The sequence below is a fragment of the Salmo salar genome, chromosome 16 (assembly GCF_965601325.2).
Source record: "Salmo salar chromosome 16, fSalSal1, whole genome shotgun sequence".
In the NCBI taxonomy this organism is placed as follows: Eukaryota; Metazoa; Chordata; class Actinopteri; order Salmoniformes; family Salmonidae; genus Salmo; species Salmo salar.
In genome coordinates this window covers 85,715,001-85,732,500 of record NC_138306.1, presented here as the reverse complement: position 1 = coordinate 85,732,500, position 17,500 = coordinate 85,715,001, and the positions used below count along the sequence as shown (strand labels likewise).

Here is a 17,500-nt window from a genome sequence, read left to right as displayed (position 1 = left end):
GTGGGAGAGGGGGGAGGAAGTGGAGGGGGAGGAGACGATGAGGAGGGAAGAAGGGGTGAGGGGGAGTGAAAGGGAGAAAAAAGAGAGAGTGAGACAGAGACAGATCAGCAGAAAGCAAGAGAAAAAAGACAGGAAGAGAGAAGAGAGGAAGACAGGAAGAGATGAAGACAGTAAGACAGGAAGACAGTAAAACAGGAAGAGAGAAAGACAGGAAGAGATGAAGACAGGAAGACAGGATGATATGAAGGCAGGAAGAGAAAAGAGACCAGAAACGTTTGATCCAAGTTAAACAATTTAAAGGCAATGCTACCAAATACTAATTGTGTGTATGTAAACTTCTGACCCACTGGGAATGTGATGAAAGAAATAAAAGCAGAAATAAATCATTCTCTCTACTATTATTCTTATATTTCACATTCTTAAAATAAAGTGGTGATCCTAACTGACCTAAAACAGGGAATTGTTACTAGAATGAAATGTCAGGAATTGTGAAAACTGAGTTTAAATGTATTTGGCTAAGGTGTATGTGAACTTCCAACTTCAACTGTATATATAAATAATCAGATTAGGTTTTAGTATCCAAGTCTAATATACCAGAGGGGTCTTAGTATCCAAGTCTAATCTACCAGAGGGGTCTTAGTATCCAAGTCTAATCTACCAGAGGGTTCTTAGTATCCAAGTCTAATCTACCAGAGGGGTCTTAGTATCCAAGTCTAATCTACCAGAGGGGGCCTTAGTATCCAAGTCTAATCTAGCAGAGGGGGTCTTAGTATCCAAGTCTAATCTACCAGAGGGGGTCTTAGTATCCAAGTCTAATCTACCAGAGGGGGTCTTAGTATCCAAGTCTAATCTACCAGAGGGGTCTTAGTATCCAAGTCTAATCTACCAGAGGGGGTCTTAGTATCCAAGTCTAATCTACCAGAGGGGTCTTAGTATCCAAGTCTAATCTACCAGAGGGGGTCTTAGTATCCAAGTCTAATCTACCAGAGGGGTCTTAGTATCCAAGTCTAATCTACCAGAGGGGGTCTTAGTATCCAAGTCTAATCTACCAGAGGGGGTCTTAGTATCCAAGTCTAATCTACCAGAGGGGGTCTTAGTATCCAAGTCTAATCTACCAGAGGGGGTCTTAGTATCCAAGTCTAATCTACCAGAGGGGGCCTTAGTATCCAAGTCTAATCTACCAGAGGGGGTCTTAGTATCCAAGTCTAATCTACCAGAGGGGTTTTAGTATCCAAGTCTAATCTACCAGAGGGGGTCTTAGTATCCAAGTCTAATCTACCAGAGGGGGTCTTAGTATCCAAGTCTAATCTACCAGAGGGGGCCTTAGTATCCAAGTCTAATCTACCAGAGGGGGTCTTAGTATCCAAGTCTAATCTACCAGAGGGGTTTTAGTATCCAAGTCTAATCTACCAGAGGGGGTCTTAGTATCCAAGTCTAATCTACCAGAGGGGGTCTTAGTATCCAAGTCTAATCTACCAGAGGGGGTCTTAGTATCCAAGTCTAATCTACCAGAGGGGGTCTTAGTATCCAAGTCTAATCTACCAGAGGGGGTCTTAGTATCCAAGTCTAATCTACCAGAGGGGGTCTTAGTATCCAAGTCTAATCTACCAGAGGGGGTCTTAGTATCCAAGTCTAATCTACCAGAGGGGGTCTTAGTATCCAAGTCTAATCTACCAGAGGGGGTCTTAGTATCCAAGTCTAATCTACCAGAGGGGTCTTAGTATCCAAGTCTAATCTACCAGAGGGGTCTTAGTATCCAAGTCTAATCTACCAGAGGGGGTCTTAGTATCCAAGTCTAATCTACCAGAGGGGGTCTTAGTATCCAAGTCTAATCTACCAGAGGGGGTCTTAGTATCCAAGTCTAATCTACCAGAGGGGGTCTTAGTATCCAAGTCTAATCTACCAGAGGGGGTCTTAGTATCCAAGTCTAATCTACCAGAGGGGGTCTTAGTATCCAAGTCTAATCTACCAGTCTACACAACACATTACCATCTCATTACAGCTTTGTGCTGTTTTGCTGTTGTTTTGAGCCATTCATTACAAAATAGTACAATTTAGATTTTATTACAATTAAATATTTATGGCAAACCTTCCCAGTTGCAATGCGTTTTCTCTGTGGTGAATGCAGAACAGAGAATATTGTTGTATGAATACTGAATGACACTGTATGAAGTGTTTCCCCTACGATTTGTTTCAGCAGCGGTGGAAGAGTTAGTGTGTGTGGTGGCGGGGGTCTTCCTATGGAGGGGAGGGGTGGGGTCTTCCTATGGAGGGGAGGGGTGGGGTCTTCCTGGGGTCTTCCTATGGAGGGGAGGGTGGGGTCTTCCTGGGGTCTTCCTATGGAGGGGAGGGGTGGGGTCTTCCTATGGAGGGGAGGGGTGGGGTCTTCCTGGGGTCTTCCTATGGAGGGGAGGGATGGGGTCTTCCTGGGGTCTTCCTATGCAGGGGAGGGATGGGGTCTTCCTGGGGTCTTCCTATGGAGGGGAGGGGTGGGGTCTTCCTATGGAGGGGAGGGGTGGGGTCTTCCTGGGGTCTTCCTATGGAGGGGAGGGGTGGGGTCTTCCTATGGAGGGGAGGGATGGGGTCTTCCTGGGGTCTTCCTATGCAGGGGAGGGATGGGGTCTTCCTGGGGTCTTCCTATGGAGGGGAGGGATGGGGTCTTCCTGTGGAGGGAGTGCTCTTCCTGGGACATACATCTATACGTCTACATTAGTGGCCGCTGCTAAATGCATCTAGGGAAAACACTGGTGTGTGATGCAAAGCTAGCAGAGCTGCCTGCGTCCCAAATGGAACCCCATTCCCTATGTAGTGCACTACTTCTGACCAGAGCTCTATGGGGGAATCGGGTGCCATTGGTCTCTTGACCAACTATGAGCAGTGACTCACCTAACTAAACAGCTATACACCAGGAGACATGACAGGACCAACTATGAGCAGTGACTCACCTAACTAAACAGCTATACACCAGGAGACAGGACAGGACCAACTATGAGCAGTGACTCACCTAACTAAACAGCTATACAACAGGAGACAGGACCAACTATGAGCAGTGACTCACCTAACTAAACAGCTATACAACAGGAGACAGGACAGGACCAACTATGAGCAGTGACTCACCTAACTAAACAGCTATACAACAGGAGACAGGACAGGACCAACTATGAGCAGTGACTCACCTAACTAAACAGCTATACAACAGGAGACAGGACCAACTATGAGCAGTGACTCACCTAACTAAACAGCTATACAACAGGAGACAGGACAGGACCAACTATGAGCAGTGACTCACCTAACTAAACAGCTATATATCAGGAGACAGGACCAACTATGAGCAGTGACTCACCTAACTAAACAGCTATACAACAGGAGACAGGACCAACTATGAGCAGTGACTCACCTAACTAAACAGCTATACAACAGGAGACAGGACAGGACCAACTATGAGCAGTGACTCACCTAACTAAACAGCTATATATCAGGAGACAGGACCAACTATGAGCAGTGACTCACCTAACTAAACAGCTATACAACAGGAGACAGGACAGGACCAACTATGAGCAGTGACTCACCTAACTAAACAGCTATACAACAGGAGACAGGACAGGACCAACTATGAGCAGTGACTCACCTAACTAAACAGCTATACAACAGGAGACAGGACCAACTATGAGCAGTGACTCACCTAACTAAACAGCTATACAACAGGAGACAGGACAGGACCAACTATGAGCAGTGACTCACCTAACTAAACAGCTATATATCAGGAGACAGGACCACCTAACACACTACACAAGAGGTGGTCATCTCTCCACTGGGAAAGCTACTAGGAATGCAGGTTTTTGTGTGTGTGTGTACACAGATGAATCAGGTGGGCTATATTTGAGTTGAAAATAAACCCTGCACTTGACAGACATACAGACGTATAGACAGACTTACATGGTTAACTGTAGACATGTACTGTATGCAGACATGATGGAAAGAGACCAGTTCAGACATGCAGACACAGAAAATACACACACACACTGCTCTCTCTCTCTCTCTCTCTCTCACACACACACACACACACACACACACACACACACACACACACACACACACACACTGCCCTCTCTCTCTCACACACACACACACACACACACACACACACACACACACACACACACACACACACACACACACACACACACACACACACACACTGCCCTCTCTCTCTCTCACACACCACACACACACACACACACACACACACACACACACACACACACACACACACACACACACACACACACACACACACACACACACACACACACACACACACACACACACACAGCCCTCTCTCTCTCACACACACACTGGCCCCTCTCACACTCGCTCGTTCTCTCCCACACACACACTGTCCCCTCACACACTCTCTCTCTCTCTCTCTCTCTCTCTCTCTCTCTCTCTCTCTCTCTCTCAATTCAATTCAAGGGCTTTATTGGCATGGGAAACATATGTTAACATTGCCAAAGCAAGTGAGGTAGATGATATACAAAAGTGAAATAAACAATAAAAATAAACAGTAAACATTACACTCACATAGAAGTTCCAAAAGAATAGACATTACAAATGTCATATTATGTCTATATACAGTGTTGTAATGATGTGCAAATGGTTAAAGTACAAAAGGGAAAATAAATAAACATAAATATGGGTTGTATTTACAATGGTGTTTGTTCTTCACTGGTTGACCTTTTCTTGTGGCAACAGGTCACACATCTTGCTGCTGTGATGTCACACTGTGGTATTTCACCCAGTAGATATGGGAGTTTATCAAAATCAAGTTTGTTTTCTAATTCTTTGTGGATTTGTGTAATCTGAGGGAAATATGGGTCTCTAATATGGTCATACATTGGGCAGGAGGTTAGGAAGTGCAGCTCAGTTTCCACCTCATTTTGTGGGCAGTGTGCACATAGCCTGTATTCTCTTGAGAGCCAGGTCTGCTACTGCGGCCTTTCTCTTTTGTAATATTTTTTAATTTAACTTTTTTCTCCCCAATTTCGTTGAATCCAATTGGTAGTTACAGTCTTGTCTCATCCCTGCAACTCCCGTACGGACTCGGGAGAGGCGAAGGTTGAGAGCCGTGCGTCCTCTGAAACACAACCCAACCAAGCTGCACTACTTCTTGACACAACGCATTCAACCCGGAAGCCAGCCGCACCAATGTGTCGGAGGAAACACCGTAAACCTGGCGATCTGGTCAGCGTGCACTGCACCCGGGCCGCCACAGGAGTCGCTAGTGCGCAATGAGACAAGGATATCCTTGCCGGCCAAACCCTCCCTAACCCGGATGACGCTGGGCCAATTGTGCGTCGCCCCATGGACCTCCCGGTTGCGGCCGGCTGCGACTGAGCCTGGGCTCAAACCCAGAATCTCTGCTGGCACAGCTAGCACTGCGATGTATTGCCTTAGACCACTGCGCCACCCGGGAGGCCCCACGGTGGCCTTTCTCAATAGCAAGGCTATGCTCACTGAGTCTGTACATAGTCAAAGCTTTCCTTAAGTTTGGGTCAGTCACAGTGGTCAGGTATTCTGCCACTGTGTACTCTCTGTTTAGGGCCAAATAGCATTCTAGTTTGCTCAGTTTTTTTGATAATTCTTTCCAATGTGTCAAGTAATTATCTTTTTGGTTTTCTCATGACACGGTTGGTAGCGGAGTCTTCTCCAGGTTCATCTCTCTGTAGGTGATGGCTTTGTTATGGAAGGTTTGGGAATCGCTTCCTTTTAGCGAGTTGTAGAATTTAATGTCTCTTTTCTGGATTTTGATAATTAGCGGGTATCGGCCTAATTCTGCCCTCCCTCCCTCCACAGACACTACACTTCCCCCCCCACTCCTCACCCTGCAGCGCTCCAGTTGATGCTTCAGAGGTTCAGGCTCTGAGGACGGTGGCTGCTGGACCTTCAGCCAGTTCTCAGAGTTGACCACAGCTTGCTCCAGTTGCTGCCAGAGGTTATAGAAGGCCAGGATCTTGCTCTGGTAGGCCAGCCACTCCAGCCTCTCAGCCAGCAGGGCACAGAACCCATCCCAGCGAGTGTTGAGCTCCTCTGCTGCTTTCTGGATGTCATCAGCCCTCCTACTACCACCCTCTGGAGGGACAGACACAACAGGACAGATGTTACAGTCAATGAATCATCTATCCACCTGTCCGTCAGTCTGTCTGTCCGTCCGTCTATCTATCTGCAGTGCCTTCAGAAAGTATTCATACCCCTTGACTTATTCGACATTTTGTTGTGTTACAGCCTGAATTCAAAATGGATTAAATAGATTTTTTTCCCTCACCCGTCAACACAATACCCCATAATGACATCACAATACCCCATAATGACATCACAATACCCCATAATGACATCACAATACCCCATAATGACAAAGTGAAAACATGTTTTTAGAAATGTCTGCAAATTTCTTAAACATGTAATACAAAAATATCTCATTATCTCACCACTTCTTACAAAACGGACCACTTCTTATCGTCCCAGAATAGGTTCCTTGTTAATCCTTAGGCCCCGCGTGATGCGCTTATTGCGCCAATACTGGGATAACACTGTACCATGTAGGAGAGACCTTGTTTCTGTCTTATGGAGCTGCTCCAACCGTCCAGAATACAATTCCACTGAATCTCCCTGGGTTTCCAATGGGAACAGTATCTTGCTGGAATCAGACCCTAACTCGGGCTTCAGTAAGTCTGTCAACATCTTCATACATCATTGTTAGAGGAGCTACGTTCACAAACAGTTGATGAAAAGATAAACAACGTGCTCGACTCCATCTTATATAAACTTAAATCAGGTGTTGAATCCTCGTATATAATCCAATGAACAGAAATAGTACAGCACTCCGGTAACTAAACTTACATTGACATATTTTTTTACCTCACAAACATTTCGGGTACGAAATGTCACAACATCAAGTTATCGTATCCCTATTCTAAGTTTGTCACAGTGTTTATGAGATATATTTGATGGCATGGAGGATGCCGTCCATTACATTTCTGTTTGTGTCCAATAAAGAACATGTTTCCTTTTTGGATGTTTTGGTTAGGCAAGATGGTAATGGCCTACTGAGAAACAGATAGAAACAGCAGTCATCTCAGCAGTTATCACATTCATTAAAAACAGCTGACTATACAGCCAACTCCTTCTCATTAGGCGCATGTGTGACTCTGATTCATCATTGGATGTACATGCCAAAGATTTATGTGAACGATTCAAAACAAGAGGTTATAAAGAAGAATTATTGAGTAAGACAAAGTGCGTGGAAATGCATTCTGCAACGTCAAAAGAAATCCCTCTCCTCCCTCTGCAACTTTGGTGTCCACCTACCGTCCCACTTCAAGGTCGATCCAGGTAGTGGTTAATAGACATTGGCACATATTACACACTGACCCCAGCTTTGGTAAAGCCTTTGAATCCCCCCGAGGTTTTGCTGTAAGAGACCCTCAAATTTCCAGGATTGTTTAGTAAGGTCAGACTTTGTCTAGGAAACAATATTTTATGTCTATCAGTTTCCTGACGGCAGTTTCCTTGTCACAACTGTCCACTGTTACGCTATGCCCAGAGGAAGGTTCCAGGTAGAATAACACATAACATGATATATGTTGTATATCTCCTTAAGTGTTCCGGTCACTTGTGTTATGTGGGTAAGACCAAACGTGAACTTACGACAAGGATATGTGAGCATAAGTGCTCTATTAAAAAAAAATCACCTGTTGCCAGGCATTTCAACAGCCATAATTATGAACTAAGTACCGTCTATTATATGGGCATTGAATTGTTCGATGGGAGGAGATGGGGATCAATGATTTCTCCAAAGAGAGACATACTGGTAACGCATGGCCACTCTTGTTCCAGCAGGCCTTAATGAGGAATGTTATTTTTCTCATTTTTTGTAGTAGGTTTTTTGTAGTAGGTTATAAATAGTCCATACATTTAGGTAATGACATCATAATGTAATTGTATTGTGTGTCTTTCTTTATTTGATTATCATGTTTCCCCCACAGCTTCCTCTGCTGGGATCTCTTGATTGGGCCAATACTGACTGTGAATTTAGAATTATGCCCACCTATGTGATCTTGTTGTTGTGGCATTGATTGCTATTGCTTTGCACACTGAAGAAGGGCTCGTACCCCAAACGTTCGTGCTGCAATAAAAATATGTCAATTCAAGTTTATTTACCGGAGTGCTGTCCTATTTCTGTTCTTTGGAAAGAAGACTGAACCAGGTTTTCCTCTAGGATTTTGCCTGTGCTTCGCTCCATTCAGTTTTTTTTATCCTAAAAAACTCCCTGGTCCTTGCCGATGACAAGCATACCCATAACATGATGCAGCCACCACCATGCTTGAAAATATGAAGAGAGGTACTCAGGGATGTGTTTTTTTTGTTGTTGCGGTTTTACTTTAGTGGTTTATTGCAAACAGGAGGCATATTTTTGAATATTTTTATTCTGTACAGGCTTCCTTCTCTGTCATTTAGGTTAGTATTGTGGAGTAACTACAATGTTGTTGATCCATCCTCAGTTTTCTCCTATCACAGCAATTAAACTCTGTAACTGTTTTAAAGTCACCATTGGCCTCATGGTGAAATCCCTGAGCGGTTTCCTTCATCTCCGGCAACTGAGTTAGGATGGATGCCTGTATCTTTGTAGTGACTGGGTGTATCAATACACCATGCAAAGTGTAATCAATAACTTCAACATGCTCAAAGTGATATTCAATGTCTGCTGTTTTATTTTTCATCCACCAATAGGTGCCCTTCTTTGCGAGGCATTGGAAAACCTACCTGGTCTTTGTGGTTGAATTTGTGTTTGAAATTCACTGGTCAACTGAGGGACCTTGTATGTGTGTGGTACAGAGATGAGGAAGTCATTCAAAAATCATGTTAAAAACTATTGTTGCACACAGAGTCCATGCAACTTATTATGTGATTTGTTAAGCAAATGTTTACTCCAGAACTTATTTAGGCTTGCCATAACAAAGGGGTTGAATACACAGCTTTTCATTTGAATTAATTTGTAAACATTTCTAAAAACCTAATTACACTTTGACATTATGGGGTATTGTGTGTAGACCAGTGACACAAAATCTAAATCTAATCACTTTTAAATTCAGGCTGTAACACAACAAAATGTGGAAAAAGTCAAGGGGTGTGAATACTTTCTGAAGGTCTCTCTATCTATCAAGCCCCTGCTTCATAATAACTAGGGCCCTAGGGAGTCAACAATCTGAGCTAAATAAACCTGAACGGTCTGTTCATTCATTGGTAATAACAGTGTAATCAACAGAGAGAAGACTGAAGTACCCAGTACTACAAAGCTTTCACAGACAATCATATGAAATCAATCCTTGTATAAGCGGCCCCTCTTTACAAGACAACAGCCCATATTAAACCACGCTGTTGTCAGGTAAACGCCACCATTACACAGGATTGAATTGAAATATTCTATACAAATCCATACCTTCAGTGTTTCAGTGCAACAACAAGAGAAAGTGAAAACCCTGTCCACAGCAGTGCATTGATGCCTTTGGTGTTCCAGTTGGGTTCAAGTGTTCTTCTATTCAGAACCTCTGACTCGGAGGCAGGGTGAGACAGTAGGCTCGGTCGCTATGCAGTGACTGCGTCCCAAATGGCACCCTATTCCCTATGAAGTGCACTACATTTGACCAGGTCTCCTATGGGCTCTGGTCAAAAGTAGTGCACTACACGTGGAATAGAGTGCCATTTGGGAGGAAGACAATGTTTATCCTTTATGACTTGTTAACAATGATACAAGGACAGAGGAAAGCAGAGGAGGTGACATGAGACGCAGGGATCCTCGCCCATGGAGTCTCATAACAAGGGCAGAGACAACGGTTGCTATGGAAACAACGACGAGGGGACAGACGACAGGTAGAGGAGAGTTGCCATGGGGACAGCCGGCGGTGGGTGGGTGTCTGTGTGGCAGTGTGCGTGTGTGGCGTGGGTGTGTTTCATTTACCGCTCGCCAGCTGATCGAGCAAAGCCTGCGCCGAACGAGTTGCTTCCTGAAGCTTCCGTAACTTCTCTGGCCTCTCCCTCTCTATCGCCTGAGAGAGAGAGAGCGAGAGAGAGAGAGAGAGAGAGAGAGAGAGAGAGACAGAGAGAGAGAGAGAGAGACAGAGAGAGAGAGAGAGAGAGAGAGAGGGAGACAGAGAGAGAGAGAGAGAGAGAGAGAGAGAGAGAGAGACAGAGAGAGAGAGAGAGAGAGAGAGAGAGAGAGAGAGAGAGAGGAGAGAGACGAGAGAGAGAGAGAGAGAGAGAGAGAGAGAGAGAGAGAGAGAGAGCAGAGAGAGAGCGAGAGCGAGAGCGAGAGAGAGAGAGAGAGAGAGAGAGAGAGAGAGAGAGAGAGAGAGAGAGAGAGAGAGAGAGAGAGGGAGACATAGAGAAACAGAGGGAAACAAAGAGGGAGGGAAAAAGTGATACATCATGGCCATAGTGACTGGCTGACAGTGTAGGGGTAGTGGCTGAGTAATGAGGTATGGTGCATTTTGGGTAACACTGCATTGTGAGGTGCATTATGGGTAAGGCTGCATGACCTATGACCTCACCAGGACTTTATCGTGGAGCTCCTGTACGCTGCCCTCCTTCCTGGACATGGAGAACTCTGGGCTCTGTAGGATGGCCTTGGAGCGCGTGATGAAACTGTGCAGCTCAGTGAAGTCCATGTCAAACCTGAACACACACAGAACAAAAAGTCAATCCCTGCGCTGGTATAACACTCCCAAGGTGTAGGACAACGTTAGGACAACCTGTTCACCAACTACACCTGCATATATACCTCTTCCTCTATGTCTTCCTCTGTGATCCATTTTTTTTATGGCTGTAAGATTCTCCTAGTAAACCTGAAGACACACACTCTTGTCTAATTCACAGTGCTCTACACGACCACACATGACCAGTTATAACAACTGTACCAAACACTGTCTACACATCACATCCCAAACATCTAAGGCATTCATCTGTTCTCGCTAAGTTACACAGCACCAACTGAGAAACTGAACTATTCAATAGTGGTTGACTCAGACTAGAGACATAATCCAAACCTACCTGTTAGTCAGCCTGTCTCAGGCCGGCCAGGGACAAGAGAGAGAGACTAGCTTGAGTACAGAGGGAGAGGGGCACTCTGGTCAAAACTACTGCACTATGTAGTGAATAGTGTTTCATTTGGTACGTCTCCAGAGACTGGCTGACAACTGGAATATTGTCTTTAGGCCCGGAATTCAATCGTTGCAGATAATGAATATTTCCCGCATGGCACACTACACACTAGACTCAGGATAAAATCAGGATGTGCAACGATCGAATTCCTGCTATCACTCAGTCACGATCAAATTCCTGCTATCGCTCAGTCACGATCAAATTCCTGCTATCGCTCAAAGTCACGATCAAATTCCTGCTATCGCTCAAAGTCACGATCAAATTCCTGCTATCGCTCAAAGTCACCAAGACTATAATACGTCTACACCCCCCAGTTTGGCCACACCCCCTGGTGATTCTGCAGAAAAGTGATTGGAGGAGCCTGCCACCTCACCTTTTCCTGAGCTCTGATTCGACAACAATCTGTCTCTTCTTCTGGGGCGGTGGAGAGGGCAGCGCTGCTTTAGTATTCTTCACCACCACCTTCTCACGCGTCGTCACCTTGGATACGCTCGCCGTCACCGAGTGTGTCAGCTTCGTCTGCGCGGTCTGCACCGTGGTTACAGCCAGAGAGATCTAAAACACAGACACACACACACGTGTCAAAGAGCAGGTACACACACACAGTGTCAAGGCACAAACACACACAACATCAGTGTCAGCTCACACACACAGACAGACACGTCAGGACACAAACACACACCAGAGATCCAAGGGATTTGTTTCTATCCTAAAAGTAAGAAAGTGAAGAATTGTTTGTGTTCAGCAATATGCCTGGGAGACCTTCTCTCGTCCGTGTGATCGACAGTGAATGTCAGAGTGACTGTTCCCTAGCAATGTTAGAGTGACTGTTCACTAGCAATGTTAGAGTGACTGTTCCCTAGCAATGTTAGAGTGACTGTTCCCTAGCAATGTTAGAGTGACTGTTCACTAACAATGTTAGAGTGACTGTTCACTAACAATGTTAGAGTGATTGTTCACTAACAATATTAGAGTGACTGTTCACTAACAATGTTAGAGTGACTGTTCCCTAGCAATGTTAGAGTGACTGTTCCGTAACAATGTTAGAGTGACTGTTCCCTAGCAATGTTAGAGTGACTGTTCCCTAACAATGTTAGAGTGACTGTTTCCTAACAATGTTAGAGTGACTGTTTCCTAGCAATGTTAGAGTGACTGTTCCCTAACTAGATGAATGTTAGAGTGACTGTTCACTAACAATGTTAGAGTGACTGTTCACTAACAATGTTAGTGACTGTTCCCTAACTAGATTAATGTTAGAGTGACTTTCCCTAGCAATGTTAGAGTGACTGTTACCTAGCAATGTTAGAGTGACTGTTTCCTAGCAATGTTAGAGTGACTGTTCCCTAACTAGATGAATGTTAGAGTGACTGTTTACTAACAATGTTAGAGTGACTGTTCACTAACAATGTTAGAGTGACTGTTCCCTAACTAGATGAATGTTAGAGTGACTTTCACTAGCAATGTTAGAGTGACTGTTCACTAACAATGTTAGAGTGATTGTTCCCTAGCAATGTTAGAGTGACTGTTCCCTAGCAATGTTAGAGTGACTGTTCCCTAGCAATGTTAGAGTGACTGTTCCCTAGCAATGTTAGAGTGACTGTTCCCTAGCAATGTTAGAGTGACTGTTCACTAACAATGTTAGAGTGATTGTTCACTAACAATATTAGAGTGACTGTTCACTAACAATGTTAGAGTGACTGTTCCCTAGCAATGTTAGAGTGACTGTTCCCTAGCAATGTTAGAGTGACTGTTCCCTAACAATGTTAGAGTGACTGTTCCCTAGCAATGTTAGAGTGACTGTTCCCTAACAATGTTAGAGTGACTGTTTCCTAACAATGTTAGAGTGACTGTTTCCTAGCAATGTTAGAGTGACTGTTCCCTAACTAGATGAATGTTAGAGTGACTGTTCACTAACAATGTTAGAGTGACTGTTCCCTAACTAGATTAATGTTAGAGTGACTTTCCCTAGCAATGTTAGAGTGACTGTTACCTAGCAATGTTAGAGTGACTGTTTCCTAGCAATGTTAGAGTGACTGTTCCCTAACTAGATGAATGTTAGAGTGACTGTTCACTAACAATGTTAGAGTGACTGTTCACTAACAATGTTAGAGTGATTGTTCCCTAGCAATGTTAGAGTGACTGTTCCCTAGCAATGTTAGAGTGACTGTTCACTAACAATGTTAGAGTGATTGTTCACTAACAATATTAGAGTGACTGTTCACTAACAATGTTAGAGTGATTGTTCACTAACAATATTAGAGTGACTGTTCACTAACAATGTTAGAGTGACTGTTCCCTAGCAATGTTAGAGTGACTGTTCCCTAGCAATGTTAGAGTGACTGTTCCCTAACAATGTTAGAGTGACTGTTCCCTAGCAATGTTAGAGTGACTGTTCCCTAACAATGTTAGAGTGACTGTTCCCTAGCAATGTTAGAGTGACTGTTCCCTAGCAATGTTAGAGTGACTGTTCCCTAACAATGTTAGAGTGACTGTTCCCTAGCAATGTTAGAGTGACTGTTCCCTAACAATGTTAGAGTGACTGTTTCCTAACAATGTTAGAGTGACTGTTTCCTAGCAATGTTAGAGTGACTGTTCCCTAACTAGATGAATGTTAGAGTGACTGTTCACTAACAATGTTAGAGTGACTGTTCCCTAACAATGTTAGAGTGACTGTTCCCTAGCAATGTAGAGTGACTGTTCCCTAGCAATGTTAGAGTGACTGTTCCCTAACAATGTTAGAGTGACTGTTCCCTAACAATGTTAGAGTGACTGTTCACTAACAATGTTAGAGTGATTGTTCCCTAGCAATGTTAGAGTGATTGTTCCTTAGCAATGTTAGAGTGACTGTTCCCTAGCAATGTTAGAGTGACTGTTCCCTAGCAATGTTAGAGTGACTGTTCCCTAGCAATGTTAGAGTGACTGTTCACTAACAATGTTAGAGTGATTGTTCCCTAGCAATGTTAGAGTGATTGTTCCTTAGCAATGTTAGAGTGACTGTTCCCTAGCAATGTTAGAGTGACTGTTCCCTAGCAATGTTAGAGTGACTGTTCCCTAGCAATGTTAGAGTGACTGTTCCCTAGCAATGTTAGAGTGACTGTTCCCTAACAATGTTAGAGTGACTGTTCACTAACAATGTTAGAGTGACTGTTCCCTAGCAATGTTAGAGTGACTGTTCACTAACAATGTTAGAGTGACTGTTCAATAACAATGTTAGAGTGACTGTTACCTAACAATGTTAGAGTGACTGTTGACTAACTAGATGAATGTTAGAGTGACTGTTCACTAACAATGTTAGAGTGACTGTTCCCTAGCAATGTTAGAGTGACTGTTCACTAACAATGTTAGAGTGACTGTTCCCTAGCAATGTTAGTGACTGTTCACTAACAATGTTAGAGTGACTGTTCACTAACAATGTAGAGTGACTGTTCACTAACAATGTTAGAGTGACTGTTCACTAACAATGTTAGAGTGACTGTTCCCTAACTAGATGAATGTTAGAGTGACTGTTCCTCAACAATGCTAGTGACTGTTCCCTGCCTGTTCCGTAACTCTATGAAAAACATATACGTTTTCACGTAAAATAGTCACAGGTTTATGGGGTAAACAAACTATTTCAATAAACTTGATGTTGTTCTTTTCTGAGCTAAAAGCCTAAAGTGATGTAATCAGTGGTTGACTTGGGAAGGAGTTGGTCAGAGCTGACTACCGGCACCTAAAATGTTCTACTGCTCCTCTTATAGAATATTAGCTCAAAAGTATTGTGGAGCTCCTGCACCTAAATATAAACAGTACCGGCACTGAAAATGAAACCAGAACCTATTTCAGTCCAGGTAATGCTCTGGACGTGAGGAGCCTTTCACACTGTATTGAAATGAAAGAAAGAAGAGCTTCACTTAGATACATTTGTTCTTTCACATTTTACAACTGTTACTCTCTCGTGGATGTGTGGTAGGGTCAATAAGAGAAATAAAGTGTGAGCTATTTAGTTGTTAGGAAACTAAACTGAAGCCCTGATCAGTGAGGTGTGGAGTCCAAACAGTGCTTTATCTCTGATAACACAGATAACTCTTAACATCCTCTGTGTGATGAAATAGACATTTTCATGTTGTACGTGTGCTTGCTTATGTGTTTGTCCAAGTACATAAAGATGCATAAAGATGCACTTTCTTTATAATTTCAGCCAGTCAAATTGTGAACCACGTCATCAAATTGTGTATTATGTGTATTATGTCATCAAATTGTATACTACGTCATCAAATTGTGTACTACGTCATCAAATTGTCTACGTCATCAAATTGTGTACTACGTCATCAAATTGTGTATTACGTCATCCATCCCTGCAAAAATATTTTTTTTTGCAATTCGTATGCTATGTTACAAATCCAATTGAAACTATGTGTTTAGAATTTGTTGTGCTTAAGATCATGGAGTGCATTTTTAATTCCATTGTACATGACCAAAGTGTGTGGCAGACCTGGGTTCAAATACTATTTGATATATCTCTCATGAACGCTGAGTGTTTGCTATAGCCTGGATGGGTCCCGGATGGGCGAAGTTTGCCAGTTTGGGACTATTCTAATGATCCAGAAGGCCAGACAAGCCCAGTCAAGCACAGATAACATATTTGAAATTATTTTAAATAGTATTTGAACTCAGGTCTGGTTTGTTGAATATGAATATGCCCTCACACATTGGTCAAACAGTGATATTGGAGTGTCGTGCTGCCATGGCGACCGTGAGATGTGAGATAGCAGCTGGCTGACAGCTGATGGATGCTAGAGGTGGTTGATTAACACTGGGCTCATGAAGACACCACACTACAACTAGGGTCAAATAATATGATTATAATGGGCCTGGAGAGAGAGACATATGATTATAATGGGCTGAAGAGAGAGAGACATATGATTATAATGGGCCTGGAGAGAGAGACATATGATTATAATGGGCCTGGAGAGAGAGAGACATATGATTATAATGGGCTGAAGAGAGAGACATATGATTATAATGGGCTGAAGAGAGAGACAGAAAGGGGGAAATAGATAGTTGGAGAGAGAGACAGACAGCAACACAATTAGACCCAACCAAATCATGAGAAAACAAAAAGATAATTACTTGACACATCGGAAAGAATTAACAAAAAAACAGAGCAAACTAGAATGCTATTTGGCCCTAAACAGAGAGTACATAGTGGCAGAATACCTGACCACTGTGACTGACCCAAACTTAAGGAAAGCTTTGACTATGTACAGACTCAGTGAGCATAGCCTTGCTATTGAGAAAGGCCGCCGTAGGCAGACCTGGCTCTCAAGAGAATACAGGCTATGTGCACACTGCCCACAAAATGAGGTGGAAACTGAGCTGCACTTCCTAACCTCCTGCCAAATGTATGACCATATTAGAGACACATATTTCCCTCAGATTACACAGATCCACAAAGAATTAGAAAACAAACCCAATTTTGATAAACTCCCATATCTACTGGGTAAAATACCACAGTGTGACATCACATCAGCAAGATGTGTGACCTGTTGCCACAAGAAAAGGTCAACCAGTGAAGAACAAACACCATTGTAAATACAACCCATATTTATGTTTATTTATTTTCCCTTTTGTACTTTAACCATTTGCACATCATTACAACACTGTATATAGACATAATATGACATTTGTAATGTCTTTAGTCTTTTGGAACTTCTGTGAGTGTAATGTTTACTGTTTATTTGTATTGTTTATTTCACTTTTGTATATTATCTACTCCACTTGCTTTGGCAATGTTAACATATGTTTCCCATGCCAATAAAGCCCCTTGAATTGAATTGAGAGAAAGGGAGAAATAGATAGCTGGAGAGAGACAGAAAGGGAGAAATAGATAGCTGGAGAGAGAGAGACAGAAAGGGGAAAATAGATCGTTAGAGAGAGAAAAAGAGAGAGAGAGAGAGAGAGAGAGAGAAAGAGAGAAATACAAACACAGAGAGAGACAGAGAAAGTGGTTGAGATGGAGAGAAAGAGAGACAGATGAAACGGATGTGACTGACAGATAGTATTTGAACTGGTTTGTTGAATATGAATATGCCCTCACACATTATGGTCAGGGACAAAATAGATGTATGACAGACAGGCTAATAGATTGGTCAAACAGTGATATTGGAGTGTCGTGCTGCCATGGCGACCGTGAGATGTGAGATAGCAGCTGGCTGACAGCTGATGGATGCTAGAGGTGGTTGATTAACACTGGGCTCATGAAGACACAACACTACAACTAGGGTCAAATAATATGATTATAATG

General features: G+C 43.2%; 1 protein-coding gene across 7 annotated transcripts in view; it reads right to left on the bottom strand.

The window, feature by feature from the left end:
* dmd (dystrophin) overlaps window positions 1–17,500 on the bottom strand; it is a 424,484-nt gene that overhangs the window by 208,658 nt on the left and 198,326 nt on the right. For all 7 annotated transcript variants that reach the window (XM_082963114.1, XM_082963111.1, XM_082963108.1 and 4 more), the window contains 4 exons: window positions 11,588–11,769; window positions 10,605–10,728; window positions 10,016–10,103; window positions 5,882–6,129 (listed from right to left, as the gene is read on the bottom strand). In XM_082963114.1, coding sequence (XP_082819240.1) covers window positions 5,882–6,129; window positions 10,016–10,103; window positions 10,605–10,728; window positions 11,588–11,769 — 642 coding nt within the window. The remainder of the gene's footprint in view (window positions 1–5,881; window positions 6,130–10,015; window positions 10,104–10,604; window positions 10,729–11,587; window positions 11,770–17,500) is intronic.